Here is a 24,334-nt window from a genome sequence, read left to right on the forward strand (position 1 = left end):
AATGTATAAAAGCAGGAATACAGACGAGGCGTGTTGGTCCTCACCGCTGTTACTTTTCCTGACTTCCTGTAAGTGCTGAAGCTGTTTACTGTTGGAAAAATCAGTTTCACATCACCGAGGTCCTCAGGTTGTATCAGAAACAGCAAACCAACAGCTCCCCCAAGTGGCCATCTCACCACACTACCTGCAACTGATGCTGCAGCACATCGTCTTCAACTTGAGTCAAGCTAAAAGCCTCTTATAACTTTGACATTCCTTGCTTTCAAAATAAGAAAACATGATTAAGACTATTACAAAGAATATTACTAATTGATGTGCAGTTGACGTGACTTTAAACCACACCTCAAGGTAACAAATAATAAGTGTTATAAATGTTTTTCAAGTACCGACAAATTTACAACAAAACAAAAGATAATTTATGACTTAAAATAAATGTTAAACACACTGTTGTTGTTTTAGGAGTTATCACCACCTTTTATTTTTCTATTATAATTAAACAAACTGACAAACTCTTGCAAATATCACTTGATACGATAACACCCTTGAATCTTCGAAGGTTGTAAGAAACCAAAAAGTCCTGATTAATGCAGATAACAAAAACAAAGGAGAAAAAAAACAACCGGTCATTTCAGAATGAAGTGGGTGTGAAAGTCAGAATGTCGGTTTCAGAAAGTTACAGAAATTTTCAGATACGCTCTCCCTCGATTCCAACGTTGCAAAGGTGTGTGAGGACGAGATGTGAGACAAAACAAAACAAGCTTTATATGATGTATACTGTGACCCTGCAAGTTTTTGTCTTTCAGCCCACTTTGGCAAAAAAATTTCATCTCATCTGCGACATTCCTCTCTTCATCTACATTGTTTACTCCTCCTCCACAGTCTTATTTTACACCTCATCTCCTCCGTCTTACTCCTCCATGGCTTCTAATCTTTCCTGTTAAAGCAGTCCTACTCCTTGATATTTCTCTTCTTCACTGCACATTTGTCTTGTCCTTTTGCGTTAACTCTTCCTCACCCTCACCTTGTCTTCCCCCTCAGTCATCCTCCTCGTCATCTCCTCTCAAAGCGTTGCGGAGACTCCTCCAGAACTCCCCGCTCCTCTCCTCGTCCTGAGGCCACTCCAGATAGGTGGTGGAGCTCATGAGTTTGCGCAGTTTGCAGAAGCGTTTGGGGATGTCGTCCTTGGACAGCGGTTCCAGCAGGATCAAGATGGCCGCGTCTCCGGCGGCATTCTCATCAAAAAGCTGGAAGTGGGAGAAGTCCAGCTCGTAGCGGCACCAGTCAGACTGGACAAAATTCTCAGAGAGGATAAATATGGTCCGCCGGCTGCGCTCCATGGCGCTTATGATGTTGTCCACAATCCAGTGTCCAGGAAGGAAGTCCCGCTTGTGGAGGCACAGGGTCAAAGGCCGGGGGGTTCTGGGGTTCACAGAGTCTCCATCGTTCTCACTGAAAGAGTAGAAACCAGAGAGCACAGGGGGCGGCTTTATTCATGCCATGTGTGGTATACATTGGAAGAAATTCATCGGAAGAAAGGAATAAAACAGTCTGACCAAAAATTTAACACTTCCAAAAGTTTTTGTAAAAGTCATCTTGGCTGCACTGAGCATCTTGTACCAAACTAATATTGAGATATTTAAAGCTTTTTGGACTCGTGTACCTCATTCAGAGGGTATGAGTAATGTAGCAAATTGGAAATGCCCAAAACTGTTCATACGTTTTCCTACGAAAATGACACACCCAAATTCGTGTATCCCACAAATTTGAAAGGCTGCGATCAGATGCAAAGAAGCAGTCCCATGCAGTATTGAATGGAGGCAGGTTGGGGCGGTGGATGGGTCACAAAAACCCGGACTTTACCCCAAGACTTTCCCCTCGAGACCTGTGTTCAGAACTGTGTGAACTTTGAGTCATTTCAAGGTTCGTGCTCACCAAACACCTTGTTTTCCTAAAGCTCACCTCCATAACTTTACATTAATTATGTGACTGCATGTTGAGGATGTGACGTCATCTGTGGGGTGCTCATTCATGTTCTCGATACGTTGAAATGTCGCATGGCGCCACATCTACCAAACTGTGCTCAAACTAGCTCAAATACCCTGCAAACTAACAAACCAATTCCTCCAGGATCTGAAATGTCTGATTTCACAGCCACTTTTCTAAATGTTTTTAGGCTCATTTTCAGAGTGAAATTGTGGGGGCACAACTTGTTAGAGTAAAGAAAGCCCCGACCAGGAAGTAGTTACAATCAGACGCTCCAACATTAGAAGATTGGTTAAAAATTGTTTATGAAATTTACATCATGGAGAGATTAACATTTACTATAAAAATGCAATCAGAGAAATTTAAGGGACTGTGGTCAAAAAGTGTTGGATACATTAACTCAAGGAGACCATGTCAACTGGACAACCAAGGAGACTGTGTTGTGTGTAGATCTTCGTGGATGAATGAGTTGTCATTTTTATTTTTATTTCAAGAGCGCTGAGAGTAAGCCAAATGTTGAACTTTGCGTAAAATGCTGCCCTCGTCACTGTTGCTTTTTTTACATAGACTCACAAGTCAGTCTTCAGACGCTTTGCTGAACTAAAGACTGATGACTTTCTCCCTGATTTTGTGTTTAGATGGGCGGATACAATTTCAGGGTTTAAAAAAACTCCCTACGTTGCAGAACCAATAGTAAATCCGCAGGGCGGTCCTTCGGTGGCTGCTGAACTCTTGTGCTTGTAAACATAGTCCCACTAAAAACACGTGTAGCGGTACAAAATGGCTCAGCCGTGCTCGCAGAAAACGCCGTCAAAGTTAGTGGATTTTTGTCAAGTTTGTGGCGACACATTCTCACCAACTAAAAGAAACAAACATAATCTTTTACAAGGCCATGACTCATCCGTCCGGCTGGACTATACATTGGCTTTGGCGCATGAGAAAAGGGGGAGCGCACATTTCCAGGAGGGCGTGTCCTTTTCAAAAATGCAAGAGGCGTTGCTTTGTTGCCAGCCGTTTTCTCCGGTGTGTTAAATACACTTTAGAAAAGAGTGTCCCCAGACTATCAGAAGGCGGAGATCTCTGATTGTCTGGTGGCGAGACTACTTTTTACGCAGCTGCTCTATGGCAATGGAGGACGGACAAATACCACAAAGACCAACCCTCATATCTTAAATGTGCAAGCGCTAAACAACAACAGTAGAAGACAAATATGCTAATATATTATATATATATTTGTACATGTTTCCTCGTATGAACCCACAAAGACTGGGGGCCTGTCCTCTCTCAGTACATGCTTCTACCTTCCCTTCATCCAGAGCAAGAGCTCCACCTTGTGACAACATGTGGAGAATCATAGATATTCGTATCAAAGCAACTAGTTGCAACCAAAGCTGAATAAACGCTGCCTCCATAACACTCTCAAACGCTCCTGGCTGTATGTTTCCTGAGGAGCTCCTCGTGTTTAAATCTGGAAAAAAACCCACTTGGCTGGACCTGGGGCCTTAATGCCGTTGGACACAGTGCTGAAAGAACGCCTGCTCTATTTGCTTGGATACCACACGCTAACACAGCATGTGATCTCATTACTACTCATCATATTTTGCCGTTTGGGCAAAGCAACAGTTAACATCCAACTTCGAAACATCTTGATTGTCATTAAACCTGTAAATAACATGGATAATGTTAGCTGTGTGATGCTAACAGCCCTGTCACTGTGAGCTCCAGTCCCACAGCAGCAGCCTCATGATACATGGCATCAACAACCTGCGTGCAGCTCTACAATTAATTGAGCCCCTTTTAAACTGTCAGATTTGATTTTGAAAGTTGCAGTGACTTGACAACATTGCCCCGAATCTAGCAAACACACATAATTGTGCTGAAACATTCTTAAGTATTTTTAATAAACCTCTGATGTTACCTTGGCTCCTCCAGTTCAGGTACCAAGAAGTTTTCCACCCAGCTGGCGTCTCTCTCACTGTAGGACACAAAGGCGTCATAGGATAGCAACCCTTCTGAACCCTCCTCATCTCTGCGTTGCCGTCGTCGCCGGGAGCTGCGCTTGGCCCTCAGCCACGCCCACATCATCTTGAGGTACCAGAACGCATGGAGGCGCCACAGCACAGTAGTCAGCAGGGTCCCAACAAACAGCGCCACCCCACAGCTCACGGACACAAACAAAACCCGGTGGCACTCAACAACAGAGGGGTGGACCTGACCCACCAGATGCCCATGCCACTCGAAAGGAGAGTCGCAGGTGTAGCTTTCCTCTCCGTCTGTTAAATGCATGTCTCCACCTCCGCTGATGGCCGACTGGAAGAAGCTGACAAAGTCACAGGAGCAGACGAATTTGTTCTGACCCGCCTGGAGGTCCTGCAGTCGACTGTACGACTGGAGGTCTGACCGGGCGAACATGTTCAAGATGTTTGACTGTGGGAGAACAGAGAGGGGTCACACTGGGAAACACAAAGAGAACTGGAAGAAGAAATATGATTTGCAATTGGTCCTCACCTGTATTGTCAGTGTTTGCAGATTGGGGAACAGCCGCCCAGGGGGCAGCCTCAGTATCTTGTTCCCAGAGAGGTGGAGCTCTCTCAGGGCGGGCAGGGCCAGGGTGAAGCTTCTGAGATTGTTGTTGCTTAGATCCAACACCTGATAAAGTATAAGGTGAAGGTGTTTTTAGCTGTGATGGTGTCAGACCTGTCAGTATGACTGCTACATGGTCCACTCTCAGTACCTCCAGAGTTGCAGGAAGACACGGGGTGACGGTTGCAAGTTTAGCCCCAGAGATGTTGAGGTATCGCAGGGTGGAGGGCCAGGAGCAGCCTGGAGGCATGGAGATGTATCCGTTCCTGCTGATGTCCAGGTGGGTGAGTTTGGAGAGCTTTGTTACCAGCTGGCTCACTGCGGACAGAGACTGGACAGCAGAGGGACAGACATGTCTTCAAGCAGCTCAGGACATTTCTTCTTCAAACCTGGGGCTTCAAACTTCAGTATTTTCCAACCTGGACTTTATTTTCTTAAATCTTTGTAACTACTGCAGAGTCATTTGACCCTGGAGTGAAAGCTGCTTGTAGCCTTTCCCAATTAATAAAACAGCCACATGTTAGTGGGTTTCTGTGCAGTGGGAAAGGAGCTTGAGACACAAACACAAGGTCCAGATTGAAAAATACTGAAGTTATCAAGCGGACGGATTTAGTTATTGCAACATTTGCTTTTATTTTCTGTTCCCAATAAGTTTGGTAAAAAAATGTGCTAACTTCAAATTGCTTGTAGCTTTGTAGCTATGAAATAAAATCATAAAACACATATGAATTAATGGAAAACTAAAAAAAATAATAACACCTTCAGAGAGTTCCCGCTGACGTTTAAAACTCGGAGGTCCTTCAGCGAGCTGTCTCCCTTGCACAGCGACTCCTCCAGAGTCATGTCAGTCAGCAGGTTGTCGGACAGGTCCAGGTACTGCAGGCTCAACAGCAGTCGGGACGTTGCACATGGCATCAGAAACACCTGAGGGGAGAAGTCCTGACTTTAAAATCACCCTCATGATTTTAAATTTCAAAATTTAGACATTTATTGTTTTCTTTTAAATGCTGTGACCTTCTGCTTCAGGTCAAGGAGAAGGAAGAGTCAATACATCAGTGACAGCATTCGGATTTTGCAGTGATGCCAGACTTTGGTGCCACTTCTATTGAAGTTAATGAGGGGAAAGGGGGGCATGACAAATCCCACGATAACCCATCGTATCTGTGTTGTTTCATCTTCAACTTAAAAATGCTGCCGAGCTTATGTTAGCATGCAAACTCTCTGTTGAGACCACACACTGTCACAAAGTCTGGACCGCCTGGCTGGCATTGGGATCACTGGTGTTGCACTCTCCTGGTTCACATCATACCTCACTGCCCGTCAACAATTTGTGTAATTAAGGAACCACAAGTCTGGGTGTTCGGGTGTTCCACTGGGTGTTCCCCAGGGGTCAGTCTTGGGTCCACTTCTGTTCATCATCTACCTCCTCCCCCTGGGCACAATCCATATTCACTCTAACTAGACACTGTGCACTACACTTGTTTTTATGTTGATGTTTTGTGTTAACAATGTCTTTTATCCTCTACGCTCTGTAAGGTGACCTTGGCTGACGTGAAAGGCGTCCCAGTATACAAGCACAGGAGGGGAATCCATTTATTGAGCCAAGTATGTGCGACTCCTCTACAATAGGTGGAGATATGCCCCCTTTCAGCTTGTTAGTATTGGACCTTTTTCCTGTTGACCTATTACGTCACAGACCTAACAATCTCAATCCCGTGTTTTCGTCCCATCCATGTATTTTAAAATATTTAACTCTTTCAGCTGACAGAGCATGGCCTGTGTCTCCTTGTCCCTCTAAAACTGAATGTAGAATGCTGTCACTGACGTCATGAACCTTCCCTCTTTTTCAGATTCCTTGCTTTAGGAACAGTACGTAGTGGACTGATGTAGTAGTTGCCACATGTTACACACGCTATATTCCTTACCTGAGAGTTTATGAGAGACACCTTCCTGGGGTACTTCAGCAGAAACCCCAGCTCCAGAAACGAGACAAACTTAAAGACGTCCAGCACCACAGTGTTTCGTACGAAGAACTCGTCTACGCTTTTAAGATCGGACCGTCTGGCTCGTTCCCACCTACCACCAGTTGAGAAGCAACAAACCATCACACGTCATGCAGTTATTCGTTCAAGCAACACTTCACCTCTGGATATCAACTTTTTTAGTGTGAAGTAGTTTTATTAAGTATTATTAATTCATTCAACCGTCCATTCATGACACGACCCTTTTATTACAGCCGACATTTTGAGGAAAAGCGCAGGTGAAATTGACAAATATTTTAAATGTGCCAGCGAGCTATTCTGGTGAGCCAGCATTCACAATAACAGGACCTCCCCTGAATGTAATTCAGGTACCATTAATGCTATTAAAGGGTTACTTCACCGCTGGAAAGATGTCCGTTTAATTCAGCTATGATGCTCTTCATTTGTCATTAGGCATGTTTTTGTCAAAAAGTTGCAGAGTCTAGCAAGAAAATAGCTAATATTTGAACATGGCATCTGATAGGTCATGTTGAAGTTTCCTACCTGCCCTCGCCTGTCAGCGTGACATTATCCACGATTAAGGCGGTGAGTGGCACGCCATCCAGCACTTCCAGTAGGTTAACAATGGCCTCATCGGACACCCTAAAGTTGTGGAAGGTAATTTTCCTGAAGAGTGAAATCATACAGGAGCAGGTGGTTGGTTTCTGTGTCAAAGTGATTTTTCTGTCATGTGGCATTTCACAGTTTTACACACTTACCCCCAAAAAACAACAATATTTGAGTACTGCATACATCAATGTCTCTCAGTTCCACATTTTGCTGGTTTCAAATGAAGTTTGACATCGACTGCAGAGCAAGAGGTGCTGCAGCTATACTGAGAATATTGCATTCATTTCCCTTTAATTACATTTCCCTCCCATTATTCTCAGTTTCAATCAATGGTTGATCTATAGTGTAAAGTGACTGCACTCTTAGCCCAAAAAGCATGACTGAGGAGCTTTTGTTACCATTGGCATTGCAGTGTGTGCTGCTCAGTGCTGCACAAGTGCTAAGACAGAAGAGAAGGAGATTGTGGACAAACCTGATTCTCCTCCTGGCTGACTCTCTGAAGGGCTGAACAGACAGATTCCCAATAAGATGGATGTCCTCTAGTATGAGAGGTGTCTCGGGGTACGACACGTCCCTGAGCACAGCTGAGGCTAAGGATATGTTTGTTAGAAATGGACTGTGGAGGCTCAAAGTGACACAACCCAACGGCCAAACGTATGCTAGAGTACCAGACTCGTACCTGCAGAGAGAGGAAGACACAGGAGAGGTAGAGTGAAAGATGGGAATAGTAAGACCTTTAAAGGGCATGAGAGCCTGCCGGTTCAATACTCAGTTCTTCAGTCTTTGGTCCTTACATGTCCCCTCCAAGAACCTCCACCTTAACTTGGTGGTAGCTTTTGTTTTACTTGTCTGTCTATGTCCCAACCCTCACCTGTCTGAAATGAGTTTCCTCTGTAGGGTGTCTGGGCTCAGCCTTAGAGATAGGGGGAGCAGTCAGACATCTGGAGGGAGCTCGGAGTAGAGCCGCTACTCCTTCGCATCTAAAGAGGTCCGTTGAGGTGGTTCAACATCTGATCAGGATCCTGGGCGCCTCCTGTTAGAGGTGTTCTGGGTATGTCCAACAGGTACGAGGCCCCGGGGCAGACCCAGAACAGGCTGGAGGGATTACATATCTCATCTGGCCTGGGAACGCCTCAGGGTCCTCCAGGAGGAGCTGGAACGTGTTGTTAGGAAAGGGAGGTCTGGAATACTTTGCTCAGCCTGCTGCCCCCACAACCCAGCTTCGGATAAGCGGTTGAAAATGGATGGATGGATGGATGGATGGATGGATAGATGGATGGATGGTCCTTACATTTTCCCTCCATACATTTTAAAGGATAAGTCTGGGAATATTCTATGTCTTTGTTACCATCAACAGTTCCCATGAAAAGACCAAAGCCAATGTGTTAATTCATCTCTCAAGGCATTTGGACTTCCTGTCCCTGCCAACCTTATCACCAGCTCCATCATTTAACTTGCTTATACTTCATAATGTGTCCCGTCATCTGTGAGTATAATTCATTTGCTAAATTTGGATCATGTGACGCAAAGCGTTCGTCATCCTCATACAGTACAAATCACAGGGCCCATTAGATAGAAAATAAATCATGTCAGGATTCACACCAAATTTGAATCCACAAACTTTCTCATACAGGAAGTCCTACTGAATCTGCTCCCACCACGTTTTTATTTCATTTTTTAGAATAAATTTCACTGAAAGTGGCTACACAGTCACTCAGTATGTTTCTTCTTCTCTTACACATATGCTATTGGACTTCCGGGTCAAAGCCTGGGGCGGAAACTGTGGAGCATGCTCAGAGCGCCTCGGCCAGTTTGGGTCTGATTGACTGTATACATGCAGGAGTCACATGATCTGGGTGTGTTAGTCACACTAACATCTTCACATGGCTGACGCAATAAATCCATTTTCTCTGATGTCGTGGAAACGGACTGACTGATGTGTTGTGCCGTCTGTATGGAGCTACATTAGGGTCAAAAGTTTTTTACTTGAAAAAATAAAATTTGAAACTGAAAATTCATGTGTTGATCTTGAATTTTGAAAAATACAACAATGTATTCAAAATAAAAATAAGTACATTAAACGTTTTTTCAGGTTAAATATAATGTTGATTCACTTTGGTAATTCTTTTGAATGAATAATTTATTTTCACTTTTCACTTCCATATATATTTTAACATGTGAGGTCTTATTTTTTTCAGTTGCATGTTTTATCTTTTCAGATTCAGATCTTATTTTTTACAGTTTCAAATCTGTTTTTTCAGTTTCAGACTTTTGATCCTGATGTGGCGTGGGGGGCGTGGCATCAACTGAGAGGGGTATGGAATCATGAGTGACAGTGCCTTCAGGGAACGTAGGAACTAAACTAATTCTGACTCAACACTTACATACACCATATTCATGTGACTGGCAGTGTAAAAATTGATGCCAGTGACAAACTTCCATTTAGAAATCTGTTTTAGACAGTACTGAGCACCAATTGCGGTATAAGAGCCATAAATTATGCCAGATTTTGCAGTTCAACAGCCACATTTTAAGTGCTGATATGTCCGATTTCCACATAGTACTGTGAACGCAGCGTAGTGTCCACTGCTATGATGGCGTCCGGTCGGTCGGGTCAATCTGCTGGAGCCCATACATCCAGCACACAGATGAGAAATGTTAACTAAGCTTTGGGAAATCATAACAAGTATTAAGGGGTCGTTTTTGTGACAACATACTTTTTCACAGCTTCATCATCACGGCCCTGTTGATGCTTCCTCATCCAGTAAACATGTCCCCTAGGATTGTTTCCTTTTCTCCAAGCTCAAAGGTTTCATCCAGGGGACACGTTTACTGGATGAGGAAGCATCAACAGGGCCGTGATGATGAAGCTGTGGACAATCACACTTTCCAGCTCTGACAAATTCGCCACTTAAAAGACGTCACAAAACAAAGTATGTTGTCACAAAAATGACCCCTTAATACTTGTTATGATTTCCCAAAGCTTAGTTAACATTTCTCACCTGTGTGCTGGATGTATGGGCTCCAGCAGATTGACCCGACCAATCAGACGCCATCATCGCAGTGGACACTACGCTGCGTTCACAGTGTTATGTGGAAATCGGACATATCAGCAAGTGAATCAACATTATATTTAACCTGAAAAGACGTTTCATATACTTATTTTTATTTTGAATACATTGTTGTATTTTTCAAAATTCAAGATCAACACATGAATTTTCAGTTTCAAATTTTATTTTTTCAAATACAAAACTTTTGACCCTAATGTAGCTCCACGTCTGCCACAGTGTGGTTTTTAAAACAACCACAAGGAGTCGCCAAAGCCCAAACTTGTAAAATCCGGTAGAGGCTGTAATTACCTTCTAAGGAAGGGGCAAAAATAATCTTTCTGTCCTTGTGGGGACATTTAGCTCACATGTAACAACACTAATGCACAAAAACAGTGTCAGTTCCCACCTCGTCAGGTTGTTGGCGTGCACAGTAAGCTCCTCCAGCTGAGTGACTCCAAACAGATCTCCTCTCTTTAGCTCCTCCAGAGCAGGACCTCCAAACCTTAGCCTCCTCAGCCTGAACAGACTCTGAAACACTGGAGGAGAGCCCAGGCAGCTGCAGGACACAAGACTTTGGTCTTTGGACTTGGGTCTTTATCAATGACTGCACATGAAGATAGATGGAATAACAACTATCTAACAGTGAAGCCAAAACATCTCAATTACCCCTGGTGGCTGGCTGGCTGCAGCATGAGTGTTATATCGTAGGCAATTGGACTTGCTTGAGTTTCTTGAAGGCGTTTCACCTCTCATCCAAGACGCTTCCTCAGTTCTAACAGTCTGGTGCAGAGCAGGCTTTAAACCCTGTGCGGGTGTGAACCCTTACAGAGTCGTTAAGGTCACATGTGAGTCGTTGAGCCATCTTGTGTGTCATTAGGGTCAGATGGGTCCAGGTGTGAGTGGATGTTAAATCATCTAGGAAGGGATCCCAACACTGCATTGTAGGTGGATGGTAAGTGGTGTTGTAGGCCACCTCCTCTGTTTAAAGATGGTCATTCCAGTTTGATGTGGAGGACGTCTTTTATGGCTCTTTCACACCGTTTGTCTTCTCTTGCCAACTTAGGCCTCTTGGATGAGAGGTGAAACATCTTCAAGAAACTCAAGCAAGTCCAGTTGCCTACGATATAACACTCATGATTACCATGACCTGGATGACTAAAAATCTTCACCAACATGCAGCAGAGGTCATAAACCCCGCCCCCTCCACATCAGCAGATTGGATATATGTCAAACTAAAAAAATCAAATTTCACGTCAATTTTTTTCCAGAAATCATTTTTTGTAATTTTTGGTGGTTCTTATCATGCTGATGTTTGTTTAAGGGTTCATTTGTCTGAGTTTGGGTTTTAATTTGTTATTTGATGCTTTAAAAAGGGGCGTGGCATCATGACATGATTGACAGCTGTGTGTACCAGTGTGCTTTCTATCAGGAGCACTGCTTGGGATTTGGTCTGACGGGTTTATGGTCCAGACCTTTATACTGCAGTTCTACCGAGCAGACTCTGTCTAAATGATATTTGATGGGATGTTTTGACTTCATTTTTATACAGTAGGAGGAAGTGTGTATCTTTATAAACAGTCGATGACCTTTTTACTGTGACCTGAGCCCTTTACCTGTATGGGTTGTTGAGCAGGTTGAGCTCCCGTAGCGCTCCCAGCTTGCTGAACCATGTATGATTGAGAGCAGTCAGCTGGTTGTCGGACAGATCTAGCTCCTCCAGACTCCACAGAGAGTCGAACGCTGATGGATGGATCACAGCTATTCTGTTACCTGGAGGTGAGCAGAAGAAGAAGAAGAAGATATACCATGGTAATATCAACATATAAAAACACCCTACATTCTAACAGAAAGGGGTTCCACAGGGGTCAATCCTTGGACCACTGATTATCATTCCTGTTTGTGTTGTTGTTAATATTTCTGTCAGTGTTAATATTCTCCTCAGCATTGTTTATGTTCTTTTTCTGATTATCATCATCACTGTTCAACCATTCTCATTCCAAAGTCATCACACATCGCCACTTTGCATTCGCCTTTCAAGTCTACATATTACGCGCTAGGTATGCTTCTGCACCTGCTGTTCATGTTCTGGGACACCACAGCCAACGCCGGGACGTCAACAAAAGTTAGGTCTAGGCAACAAAAGCACGTGGTTAGGTTTGGAGAAAACATCATGGTTTGGCTCTACACTCATACAGGAAGTGAACACCAGCCTCAGGGGTAAAGGTCTGTGGTTTGTTGGATCCATCCACCGCCCCTCCCACCTGCCCCATCGGGACTTTCCTGCTCCTTATATTACATTGTTACTCACTGGGTGACGTCTGTCGTCCAGTGGCGTATCATACCATCATGACTGGCGCCATCCAGCTGACCAACAGCATATCATAACACTGCGAAATGTTCCGTCCAACCATGTTACACACTGATACCATACCAATGTGTAAGGTGACTTTTGGCATCAGCGTCTGATGCAGAAATCACTGAAAAAGCGTTTGTACTTGATGACTTTGGAATGAAAGTGTTTAATGTAGAACATGATGATGTCACAGTGAAGATGACCGGTCTCATGAGTCTGAGGGCCCAGCACAAGCGCTTTCTGTCTTTGTTTAAAAAAAAGAATAAAAAAGATCTGTCCAATATTCTCTTAACACAAATATGGACCTCAGCAATGTTGTGACTCCTTAATTAATCAGTAAATCAATTAATCTCACATTTCATGCACTCTGCACATTTATTCAGTTATCTTTTCTTTTTTTTTTACAGACAAGGCTAGATTTATTCCTGTAAACCCAATAAAATCCCATCAGCGTTACCGTGGAGACTCAAAGCCCTCAGTCTCAGGTGTCCCTTCAGATCATCAGCGGTCACCACGGTGATGTTGTTGAAGGAGAGATCAAGCGTCAGGGCGCGATCTGTCACCGTGGGAACACGGGTGAGTCCTCCGTGGGAACAGTTACAGGAGAGCTGCCGGTTGCAGCGATCGCAGGAGGGCCTCTCGCCATCTGGGTTTGATCTCTGACCCCAGCAGAGGGAGAGGAGGAGGAGGAAGAGGACCGTGAAGTAAAGGCTGGTCGGCTGTCTCATTCTGTAAGGATGGAAAGGAAAGAGTGATCGAGTGGACGAATAAATCAGATAGTGAACCGAGTGAGAAAGTGAGACATAGTGAATGAGTCTGAATCAGCAGGAGGACGCAGAGACACATGGAGGAACTGAAAGAAGATCAGGGAGGAACTGGGATCTGATAAAAGAGGAAGTCTGTAACATATTGCCACTTTCACAAAACCTTTATACACAGTGCACTGGCACTAAATACCCGTCAGATGAGAGTCTATAAAAGTGGATGATGACACACAGCTAACAAGCTACGGTAGCTCCCTCTGGCCTCCCGCTCCCCCAAAGTTTAGTGTTGCCAGCGTCACAAATTCATGTGTCAGAATGTAGGTCAAGAGAAATAATGTGCACATACTTTGCCCCTGAAAATGCATTCACTGCTCGTGGCAGGTCTGGGTGTTTTGGGTGATCAGGTGAAGCTTTAAGCTGGCATTCCTAAAAGTGAGGGCTCTGTGCAGGTGCAGCAGATTCACCACTGCCTCCCTCCCCTCCGCCCCTCCCCCGCCTACAACACTTTGTGATGGGTTTGATTTGTTCCTTTTAAATGTACAAAGAGGAACCTTCATGAACTTCTTCTCATACGGTGTCGTGCAAACGTTTGGGCATCCCTGGTCAGAACTGTGTTTACTGTGAGTAGCTGAGTGAGTAGAAGATGAACTGAGGTCAAGCTGAAAACTGTGTGAGAGAGGAAGAGTGGTGGAGGTGCACTGTTGTACTGTGCAGACACACCTGGACAGGTATGACCTTCATGGAAGAGTCATCAGAAGAAAGCCTGTCCTGTGTCCTCACCACTACATTCACACTCACAGGTTTGTGAAGGGACATCGAGACACGCCTGATGCTTTATGGAGACAATAAGTCAAAGGTACACCTGTCCACCTGTTACAGACGGGGTGGACGGATGAGACAAAGGGACACCTGTCCACCTGTTACAGACGGGGAGGACGGATGAGACAAAGGGACACCTGTCCACCTGTTACAGACAGGGGAGGACGGATGAGACAAAGGGACACCTGTCCACCTGTTACAGACAGGGGAGGACGGATGAGACAAAGGGACACCTGTCCACCTGTTACAGACAGGGGAGGACGGATGAGACAAAGGGAGGATGATGTGTAACACACCTCCAAATCCACAATGGACGCCCTCAAGATGAGCCAGCTGAAGGTTAGGCCACGCCCCTCACAGTCCCCCGACCATAACATCATTAACCATCATGTGGACAGAGCTCAAAGAGCAGAGCATGAAGAAAGAACTGACAGACTCTGAGCTGGAGACAACCAGGGGGCGCTGCTGAGCACAGACCATGCAGGGGCCCAAATGTTCGCTTCAGGACCTTTTCTTTTCTTGTTATTTTGAAACTGTCGGAGATTAGAATTAAAAACCATCTTGATTGAAACACTGAGGAAATGTTTTGTCTTTAACTTCATGTCTTTTGGAGATCAGTTTGTCTTTTACTTATCGAACTACTCACAGTAAATGAGATTCTGCCCAGGGGCACAGGGGCAAAGCATTATCTCAAGTGCTTCCTTTATTCTGTCTTTCATCTGTTTCATCTGTGACGCAACTGAACAACTTCTGGTGTCATAACTGCTGTTGTAAAATGGAGAAGAGATAACGATCGGTCAGACGTCAGGCATGACAGTGTTTACAAAGTACAGTTAATGTTTTGCTCCAGGATTTTATCTTAAATCTGTTGCCTTACCTGATTTTATTTGCAGCGCTGCCTCCTGATGATGAGGGGAAGCCTTTTATAGTTAGAGCAGAGACACAAGAGAAGGAGTTTAAAGTTGTATGAGTATAACGAGAGGAAGTAGACACGGTGGGGGGGGGGGGCACTGGGGCCAAGTGTGAAAAGAGGTAGTGAGCATGTAAATTTACTTTCAGGGGGAAACGCATGAGTGTGTGTCTGTAGGAATGTATCAGTGCATGACGACCTGTGAAGAGAAGCACCGTGAATTCATCTCGAGCACATTTTCAGCCTTGTTTGCAGATATCAGTTGAACTGCAATAAAAACAATCAGTTGAATTTGATCAACTCTTCATTGATTATGACTCCAGACACAAGCTGAAGTAAAGTGGCCCAATGTTTTATTATCTTACATGTGGTTTCTGTTGCATAATAAGCTGTAACCATGTACAGGACCATGACCACGATGAGTTCCGCTCAGCATCAGGAAGTATAATCATGTGATCATTAGTAATGATGTAACATGCAAACGTCTCCTTTTTTAAACATCGTCTCTGTATTCAAGAATAAACACACGACTTTCAATAAAGCTTATGGTTAGGCCTGGTGTTCATCTTGACAGCTATTTTAGATTTAGTCTCAGTTTGAGACAAAAATGCTTCTTAGCTTTAATTACATTTTAGTAATTTTGGTCTTTCATAGTGTAAGTCTAGTTTCAAAACTAAACGTCAAAAAACATTTTAGTCGATGAAACTTTAGTCAACAAAAATTCCAGACGTTTTAGTCGCTGAAAATTCATAATTTAAAAATTCAAAACATTTTAGTCTGTCAAACTTTAAAAGGTTTTAGTGCCGTTTAACTATAATGGTAACAGGCCGTGTATCATGCCGACGTCAAAAGACGTCTTTTCTCGTTGGTGTCTGACGCTGCAAGTCGCTGCCCAAGCGCCAGATTTTGACAACTTCAGAGTAAGAGCAGGTTGCTACAACAGGAAACAGCACTTCAAAATAAAACTTTGTGCTGGAAATTCCCTGCACTTCAAAATTAAAGTGTTTTTTTTTTTTTTTAACAAACTTGACTTGTTCGCAAGTCACTTGCAGTCCATTTAGAAATGACCCACAGCCCCCCAGTTGGGAACCACTGACGTAAGGCACCTTGTTCCAGTTAATATGTCATCTACTGGTTCTCCCTTATTTCCCAACTTTTCGGCAAATTTGGAGAATTTATTTGAGACGTAACAATTACTCCATTAGACCGATCAGATCCAGCAGCACACTGAAACGCAGGATGTGCACAGTGAAATGAAAAACAGCGAGCATATCAGCTCACATTGAGATCAAACTTTAAATGAACTCATATAACTCATATAATAAACCATACACACAAACATGCATCAAAACACACAGTGAAGGTCATTTATTCTGTCACTTACATGACCCACAGTCACTACATGTGACCTGTGTTTTGCATCTCTGACCACAAACACCAAACTGGGACAAAAAGCTTTGGTTATTTAAACAGGTGTCACCAGTACATCAACCCTTGACTATGGTTTGAGTCCATTAAAGTTCATATTTGACAGCATTCAGATGAGTAATGGACAAAGAGCTGCGCATTCAAATCTCACGGTGTCAAACAGCACCTGTTTGCTTTGTGTGTGTGTGTCCATGAGCTTGTATTGCTGTCTTTGTGAGGACCAGTGTCCGTTTCAAACCATCATAGTGAGGACACATTGGCTTTGTGAGGACATTTTGGCCACACCCCCACTCCTTAATAAGAGTGTTTAAAGGTGAAGACTCAGAACTAGATTCAGGTTGGGTGTAGTGTTAGCGTCAGGCATTTAGATGTGGTCTGAAAGGTTTTGGGGTTAGGGGAGAGAGAATGTCTCAAGTCAATACCAGTCCTCACAAGGATAGAAAAACAAACCTGGGTGTGTGAGACAAAGAATGATTGTTGTCTGGTTTGGTCTGAGCAAAGTTTGATTCAAGAATTCAGGTCCGTAAATCAAATCACATCCTGCCATCGGTGCAGTTTTGTTACCTGTCCTCAGTGTCCTGGTCCAGCTGGGGACAACAAGGCACACACAGGTGTTTACTGTCGGAGCACAGAGTGCACTCTGGGTGCAGACGGAGCAGCAGAATGCCAGGCACAGTGAAAGTGAAACTTAACCGTCCATTGCCCTGGTTCTAAAAGTTTGCTCTTAGTTGCCTCTGCAGCAGCTGCTCCTCTTAATCATCGATCTGATCTGATTGGACTGATTGATCAGTTATCCATCCCACGATTCAAACTCCACAAATTGCTGCGAAGGACAACTCATGAGCAGTTCTGCCTGCGCCGATGGACGATCAGAAACCTCAGAATTTATAGAGGGGACACAGAATGATACGTCGTCAGCTACCATCACACAGAGATCCTAACTATGTGGGAAACACTGAGACCTACCTCAAAAACATTCATAGAAATTCTATAGAAACTCTTCTTAAAACCTCAGGAACGACCAAACAGCAAAGTTAAAATCACCACGCCACCACTCAACAATCAAATATCATGTAAAATTACTATATAAATCAAATGGACTTACCAAAACTCTTAAAGAGCACTTCACCAGTTTAGCACTGCAGAGCTTTGTGTTGTGCTATGCTAGTAGCAAATATAGCCAGGAGCGTCTAGCCTGCAGCAGAGATGGGCCCGTACACACACCGCGTTTTTAACCACCTGAAAAATGTGAGGTCAGGCACTGGGTGCTACTCTTGCACCCTCTCTAAGGGCTTTCACACCGGCAGGGCACCGGCACGGTTCTGGTTCCTGAACCCAATTTTGAACCGGCTGACACGTTCAGGCCGAAAAAATAATTGGTTCGGAACCTGAAAAGTTGGTTCACAGCAGAACCAAAAAATAGTTGGTTTTTCCTTGCGAACTGTGACATCATAAGTGGGTGTGTGTCATTCTCGGCTGTGTAGACCATAGATATTAGGGATGGGTCACGATTTTCAAATTTCGAATAGTCGTTTTATTTTTGAAAAATCCATTTTTTAATGCGACTATTAGTATTCACAGTCTTATTTCCCCCCTTTATTTGACATGCAATTAAGCTCCTAACCGCACGAGGGCAGTATAGGATTGCTACAGCGGTGTGAGATGGGCCACCAGCTAGTTTGATGCTCTTCTACAAACAGGAGAAACATGCAGAGACTACTACTCCGCGAGGAATGTCCGCAGTCATTTGGGCTTTCATAGTCGAGTGCACATCCGCGTTGTAGTTTCCTGTAAAAATGGCCGTGAAAAATCCCTGCGATGTGAAAAATACATGCCGAGCAGTCACTGGTGCACGGAGCGGAGTCCACACGGTCGTAAAATCTGAGCTTTGCGCGCACAGGGCTTGCGGACGTCCGCTATGAGTCCGCGCGGACCTCCATGGAGTCCATTCTGCGTACGTTCCGCCCGAGGATGTTCGGGCCTTTAATGATGAATTGATCTCTGTGTGCGTGGCTCCAGGGGGGGGATTATTCGAAAAATTGTCGAATAGTTGCCACGGTTTTCGAATAGGGTTTTTGCTTGTGCTGCCCATCCCTAATAGATACCTATAAAAACACGAGCCTATACTTTTTACATACCATTCGCCTTATACGTAATCGTCTTCTATGTCTTCTCATCATCAACAGTTGGTGCATGCTGGATTGTTGGATGAAAACAAATAAGTGGAGTAACAAAGCAAAAGCTTGCAGATAATCCATGTGATCTGTCATTTTGCTGGCTGTTATGTTTACTTCCGCGTGAGTGCCGCGGAGTAACGTCCTCCCACTTTGGTTCTGCTTAAACTGGTGTGGACATGGGCTGGTTCGCCAGACAGCACCCAGGTTCTGAGACTCCAGGACGGAGCCAGAGCCGGAACCAGAACTGTGCCGGTGCCCTGCTGGTGTGAAACCGCTATCTGTGCCAGCTTTCAAGAGCATGGTGGCGGGTTGCTTCTGAGGTTGCTAAGCGACCATAACCAGCACCATATCATCGCCTGTTTACCTGAAACCCTGAGGTCAGAGCTGATCTACTTCCTGTGTGTCTGTGGGACAGATGAGACGCTCTGACAGCTCTGCACTAACATGATCAGCCTCTCCTCCATATTTATGACACTCTGATATTTACTGAGGAAGGAAAGATATCTGTGGGCTGTGATTGGTTGGTCCTCGTCACATGACATGTGGTGCGTGCTGCTGCGTTTCAAAGGTTGAACTCTGTTTTTAGGCACTCAGGAAGGGCTGCCCGATGTGACAGCGTCGCTCTGGCATTTGAGCGCACCTGCCATGCATCTACGTTGAAAACAATGAATTAGAAGGCGCAAAAATGCAGCATGTGTACGGCGCCATGAGCAGCAGCTCAGAGAGGTCTGTTCAGCTCACTTCTTCTCAAAAGTTGAGGGCTTCAGCCCCAACCAACAACCAGACCCCACAGGCTGATCGAAATATCTCCTGTGAGTTAACACAACGTACAAGATTGATAAAAAAAAAAAACCCACAGCATTCGCCAACCTTCAGCAGCCAAGCACAACGACCAAGCAGCTACCACACCAACACTGCAACCACTTGGCAGCCACCTTGAATCATCTCAGCAACCAACCAATTAAACACCACTGCAACTACATAGAATATATTAGCAACCTCTTGTGACACCTTAGCCGTAACAACCACCCTAACATCAAAGTGTCCACCATGCAACAACATAGTAAACGTCTTGGTAACCACAGTCACCACAGTTAATGCTTTAATCCATCAATTCATTCTGCATGTTGTAACTGAGTCACTCAACTGTGTTTTGTGTGCATTTAATCTGTGTCTTTACTTGTGATTACAGAACAATGATAGTTTTCCTGCCCTGTGAAGATACAGCAGAGGCAACATCAGACTGCAGGGCAGATTAAACCAGCCTGAACATGCCGCTAACACACAGCGGACACTGGTGCTCAGCAGGTGAGAGTTGTACAGGCCACTGGAAGCAAGCAGCCCCACAAACCACAACCCCAGCACTCCCAGTATGGCTGTGACAGTGTGAAAAGCCCTCTGCTTTGACTGGTCAACCCGCTGCTTTTCTCCGCCTCCTTCCCCTGGGCCTGGACGAATCAGAACACAGAGAACAGAAAGGCTGCAGAAAGACACGACTGCTAAGGAGAAGACCAACAGAATAATCAGTGGGATGAGGGCTGTATCAGGCAGATACAGAGCAGTTACACCCGTCATCACAAAGCTCATCAGCCAAACACATCCAATGCTGATGTTTCTGATCCTGACACCATGTTCATTTCTTAATCCCATGTAGGTGATGGGGTGAACGACAGCCAGGTATCGCTCCACACAGGTCAGGACGTGGAAGAAGGCCTCTCCACATACAACAAAAGAAGAAGTGTAGATTCCTGCGTCTATCATCTTCTGCAGGTTAACATACACGCCACAGATAATGCAGATGCACGCCAGGCCCCAGATCAGATTTAAGACAGCCATGTTGTAGGTGAAGACGTCAGAGTGGCTCGTTGTCTTAAAGGAGCACTGCTGCCGCCATCGTTGGTGACCCAGGTACAGGACGAGAGAGCCGAGAGGGAAGGTGAGGATGGTTCTTAAGGCAATACTGGCAGTGCTGATGTAAATGCTAACTCTGGAGTTGTAACAATCGTACGGTAAATGATTGCTGGAGTTGACAGTGGTAGAGGAGTTTGCCGCCATATCTACCGTATGTAGCTGCTGGCCTGAGGAGTTAAAAAGAGGAAGGAGACATGAGGTGTGTAAAAAGTGACAAGAGACTGAGACACAGTCAGATTAAAATTTTTCTTTAAGACTCTTTACAACAATTGCAACGACATTGATGGCCGTGAAATGAATTGCAGTCAGCCTTCTGTTGCTCACGCTGGCACTCCATAGCTGCGAGCGAGCACCTGGGCATCAGCCGAAACATTAGTAACGTGACACATACGAGGTGAACGTGATTGACTGACATTGTATCTACAGGATGCTGGAAAATAAATTACAGCCATATTTAGAATAACATTACTATCTACAATGTTCCAACTTTCATTTGGACCATTGGCCCCATGACACTAAGTAGCTCGCCCTTTGGAATTTGCTTTTTCAGGTAACGTTACGAAGCACCCAATGACTGAGCTGTGTAGAAGTAACAGCTGTCTGGCTAACCTTAACTTACAGTTAGCTCATTGTCCGCTCCTGTGTCGCTGTTAGCTAGCGAAAGGCGCCTTGTACCATTACGTAATTTATTGTTGGCTAAATCAATACCATTTTTCAAAATGCATAAGTTTGTATCATGGATGACGTTAGCTGATAAAGCACGAGCTAGCCAGCTGACATATTCACTCAGGTTGTATTCTGCTCACGATAAGGATAGCAAGCATGCAAGCCAAAGTTAGCCAGCTCTAACTAAGCTATGCTGCATGGGTCTGATGTTGGTTGCTTCGTAACGTTAGCTAATGAAGTCATTTGCAAACGGCAAGCTAGCCACTTTACTGGCCTAAATAGAAACAGATACATCATTGGCAACAGCACCCCGTTCAATGCTGTGAAAGTTGCTCAGTGGTGCATTAAGCCAAAACTGCTTTATTTTTGTAGTATAATATTACCTGGATAATCTGCACTGCGTCCGCATCACTGGGCCCATAGCACACTAGAGACTTCCACCGGCGTAGCAGCTACTTCCTGTTTAATGCTCCACTAAGTTTAGTGGGGATACAAACGATTTAATCTTGCGGCTCTGCTGGACTTTCCGAATGTTATCGGACCAAATGGAGTGAAATGAGTAATTTGGAGGGGGTTTTGAAGCTCAAAAAAATATATCTACTGATTTAAAGATGTCTTTTGCCCATCATGATTCTAGGGGAAAGAGTATTTTTGGGCCCAGTGGCATCACGTGACAGGTTTGGAAGCTGTAATTAAACTGTTTGGCCACTATGAAAAGCCCGGCACACTTCCTGGGGTCTTGAATCAGCCCTGGAGTCTGGATGAATCAGATGACGTTAATCACTCAAGACAGTATTTTGCTGCGATAGCTAGGTAGCAGTTCATCTGCATTAGCAAAATAGCTAACATTAGCCAGCTAAAACCATAATGTTAAGATGTATTTTACAAGTCAGTGTTTCCTATAAGGTTAGTATTTGATTCGTAATTCTGATATGGGGCACTGAATTTGATAAATTTACTAAATCAGACCACAAATGAGGCAGGAATTAGCTAGTTAGCAAACATCTACGACACTACTTCCCTGAAAGGATGGCAGCTCAGACTTCCAGCTGAGTCTAACTCATTTAAGCCATGTAAAGGCAGCAACAGAAAGTTTGCTCATATGATAGGTAGTTGGGGCAGTCAAGCAGAGCCTCTGGCACTGGGTCTTGCTCTGGCTTAATTTAAGTTGCTACGGGGTGCTAAGTGAAGGACCGCCTCCAGGACACAGCTGCAAAATGTGTTTATCTGTAACACAGAATGTGTGAACTCTGTGTTGTGTTGATTCAAAATAAGATTTAACTCTCAGTGATTGGTTTATAGTACTGTCTAGTTTGTACCTTCGGACCTTTTGTCAAAGAACCAGATATTTTATGTTTTATTTTCTAACGTAGTTGTTCATCTTTTGTATTGATGATTCAAGCAGGAGAGTTTTGTGGCCAGCAAAGCCTTGGAAATGCTCCACCTATTACTCGGGCACCCAAAATAAGTCTTTTTGCGACTTCATTGAAAAATAAAAAATAAATGGATTTTAAAAATTGTTCATCGTAAAAAACTAAACAAAACAAACAAAACAAAAACATAAGCAAGTGGCCCTTACCTTTTAACACCTATACTTTACCGATATTAAAACAAATGGACGATCTTTTTTAATTCATAGGCCATTACAACATCCTGGGTTTCTTACACGTTCTTTTTGCCCTCTTTTTTCTTCCATTATTGAATCACGATATAAGATCAGACTTTATCTTAGGTCAGAAATGCTAAAACAGGTTTTCCCTCTTGTACTTGTCACGTCTCCTACAGCCTAACGCACCACTTCTTTTGCCTCCTTTCTCTGCAGTGACTGAAACAAAACACTGGAGCCCCCAAACGTATATTAACTGTAGCTTTCCTGTGGATCTGTCTCAGCCTCAATGTCTCCATTAATGGGCAACTTAACACCCCTTTTAGCTACGATGCAGCATCACCAATGAAGCACTTATTTTGCCAGGAGAGAGTATTTGATAGTACTCATGCAACAGGAATTATCCCATCATTACTTTTTACTTCTTACAATTCTAATAAACATTGAAGTTATTAAATGTCACTCACCTTGTCAGTGATGTTTTCTGATTGTTCTCCTCCTGCGTCTCCACCCTCATCAGCTGCTCTTCACTGATATCGAGTGACATGTGGCTGGGAGCTTTGGGAGGTTTGGGAGGTTTGCATATTGCAAAACCAATAAGTTATTTTGTGTGACTGAATAATGAGCTGTCTGACCCAGTGCTCGCCCCATCTGTGACTTCAGCCCTTAGCATGTAATCTGTATAGACAGACATCAGCAGACATCTTGTGACACTGGTCTGATTTGGAATGAATAGAAGGTTTGTTTGTTTGTTTTTTTAGGTTTTTTGTTTATTACTGCACAAAAAATCCCACAAAGTCCTTCAAAATAAAATTTCTAAGTTAATCACAGCTGTATTCTGACATGTCACATGTGCAGGCCATCAAAACTTCCCACGAATAAAAAAAGGCATCTTGTTCCAACGAATGTGTCATCCACTGGTACTTGGAGGATTTGAAAGTTGGACTGTTCACGTCCAGAAAAAGAATCATGAGCTTATTGCACCTGATGATAAATGATGAGAAAAGACAAACAGCATTTAATATCATCTCACTGTCTGAGGTCACACTTTGAATGACCTCCAAGACAAATCCTGTAATAAATCATGGACAGAAACGCATTATAAACACAGTAAAGGTCATTTATTAATCACTGATACAGACAGACATGTACAGTAATGCGTATCATCAAACAATAACATCAGTGTGTTTATTTAAACAGGTGTCACCAGTACATCAAACCTTAACTATGGTTTGAGTCCATGAAAGTTCATATTTGACAGCATTCAGATGAGTCATGGACAAAGAGTTGTGCATTCAAATCTCATGGTGTCAAACAGCACCTGTTTGCTCTGTGTGTGAATGCTTGTATTGCCATCTTTGTGTGCACTAATTTGAATTTGAATTTGAATTTTATTAGCACACAAGATGTGATAAAAACAAATGTATAAAAATAAACATGGCAGGGATTGTGCAGGAGAGGTAAGGAACCCAAAGGAGCTTATGGTGAAAACT

General features: G+C 43.9%; 1 protein-coding gene across 1 annotated transcript; it reads right to left on the bottom strand.

Annotated features, from left to right (window-relative positions):
• Positions 1-447: 447 nt before the first annotated feature.
• Positions 448-15,155, bottom strand: LOC117246200 (toll-like receptor 2). The gene is made up of 12 exons (XM_033609987.2): positions 15,021-15,155; positions 13,018-13,289; positions 11,821-11,977; positions 10,614-10,763; positions 7,630-7,836; positions 7,092-7,214; positions 6,492-6,642; positions 5,326-5,490; positions 4,718-4,897; positions 4,492-4,632; positions 3,902-4,410; positions 448-1,449 (listed from the first exon to the last, which is right to left on the bottom strand). The coding sequence occupies exons 2-12, from the start codon at positions 13,286-13,288 to the stop codon at positions 1,035-1,037; spliced, it is 2,469 nt and encodes an 822-aa protein (XP_033465878.1). The 5' UTR covers position 13,289; positions 15,021-15,155; the 3' UTR covers positions 448-1,034.
• Between the last annotated feature and the right edge of the window lie 9,179 nt (positions 15,156-24,334).

The sequence above is a fragment of the Epinephelus lanceolatus genome, chromosome 22 (assembly GCF_041903045.1).
Source record: "Epinephelus lanceolatus isolate andai-2023 chromosome 22, ASM4190304v1, whole genome shotgun sequence".
Taxonomy (NCBI): domain Eukaryota; kingdom Metazoa; phylum Chordata; class Actinopteri; order Perciformes; family Serranidae; genus Epinephelus; species Epinephelus lanceolatus.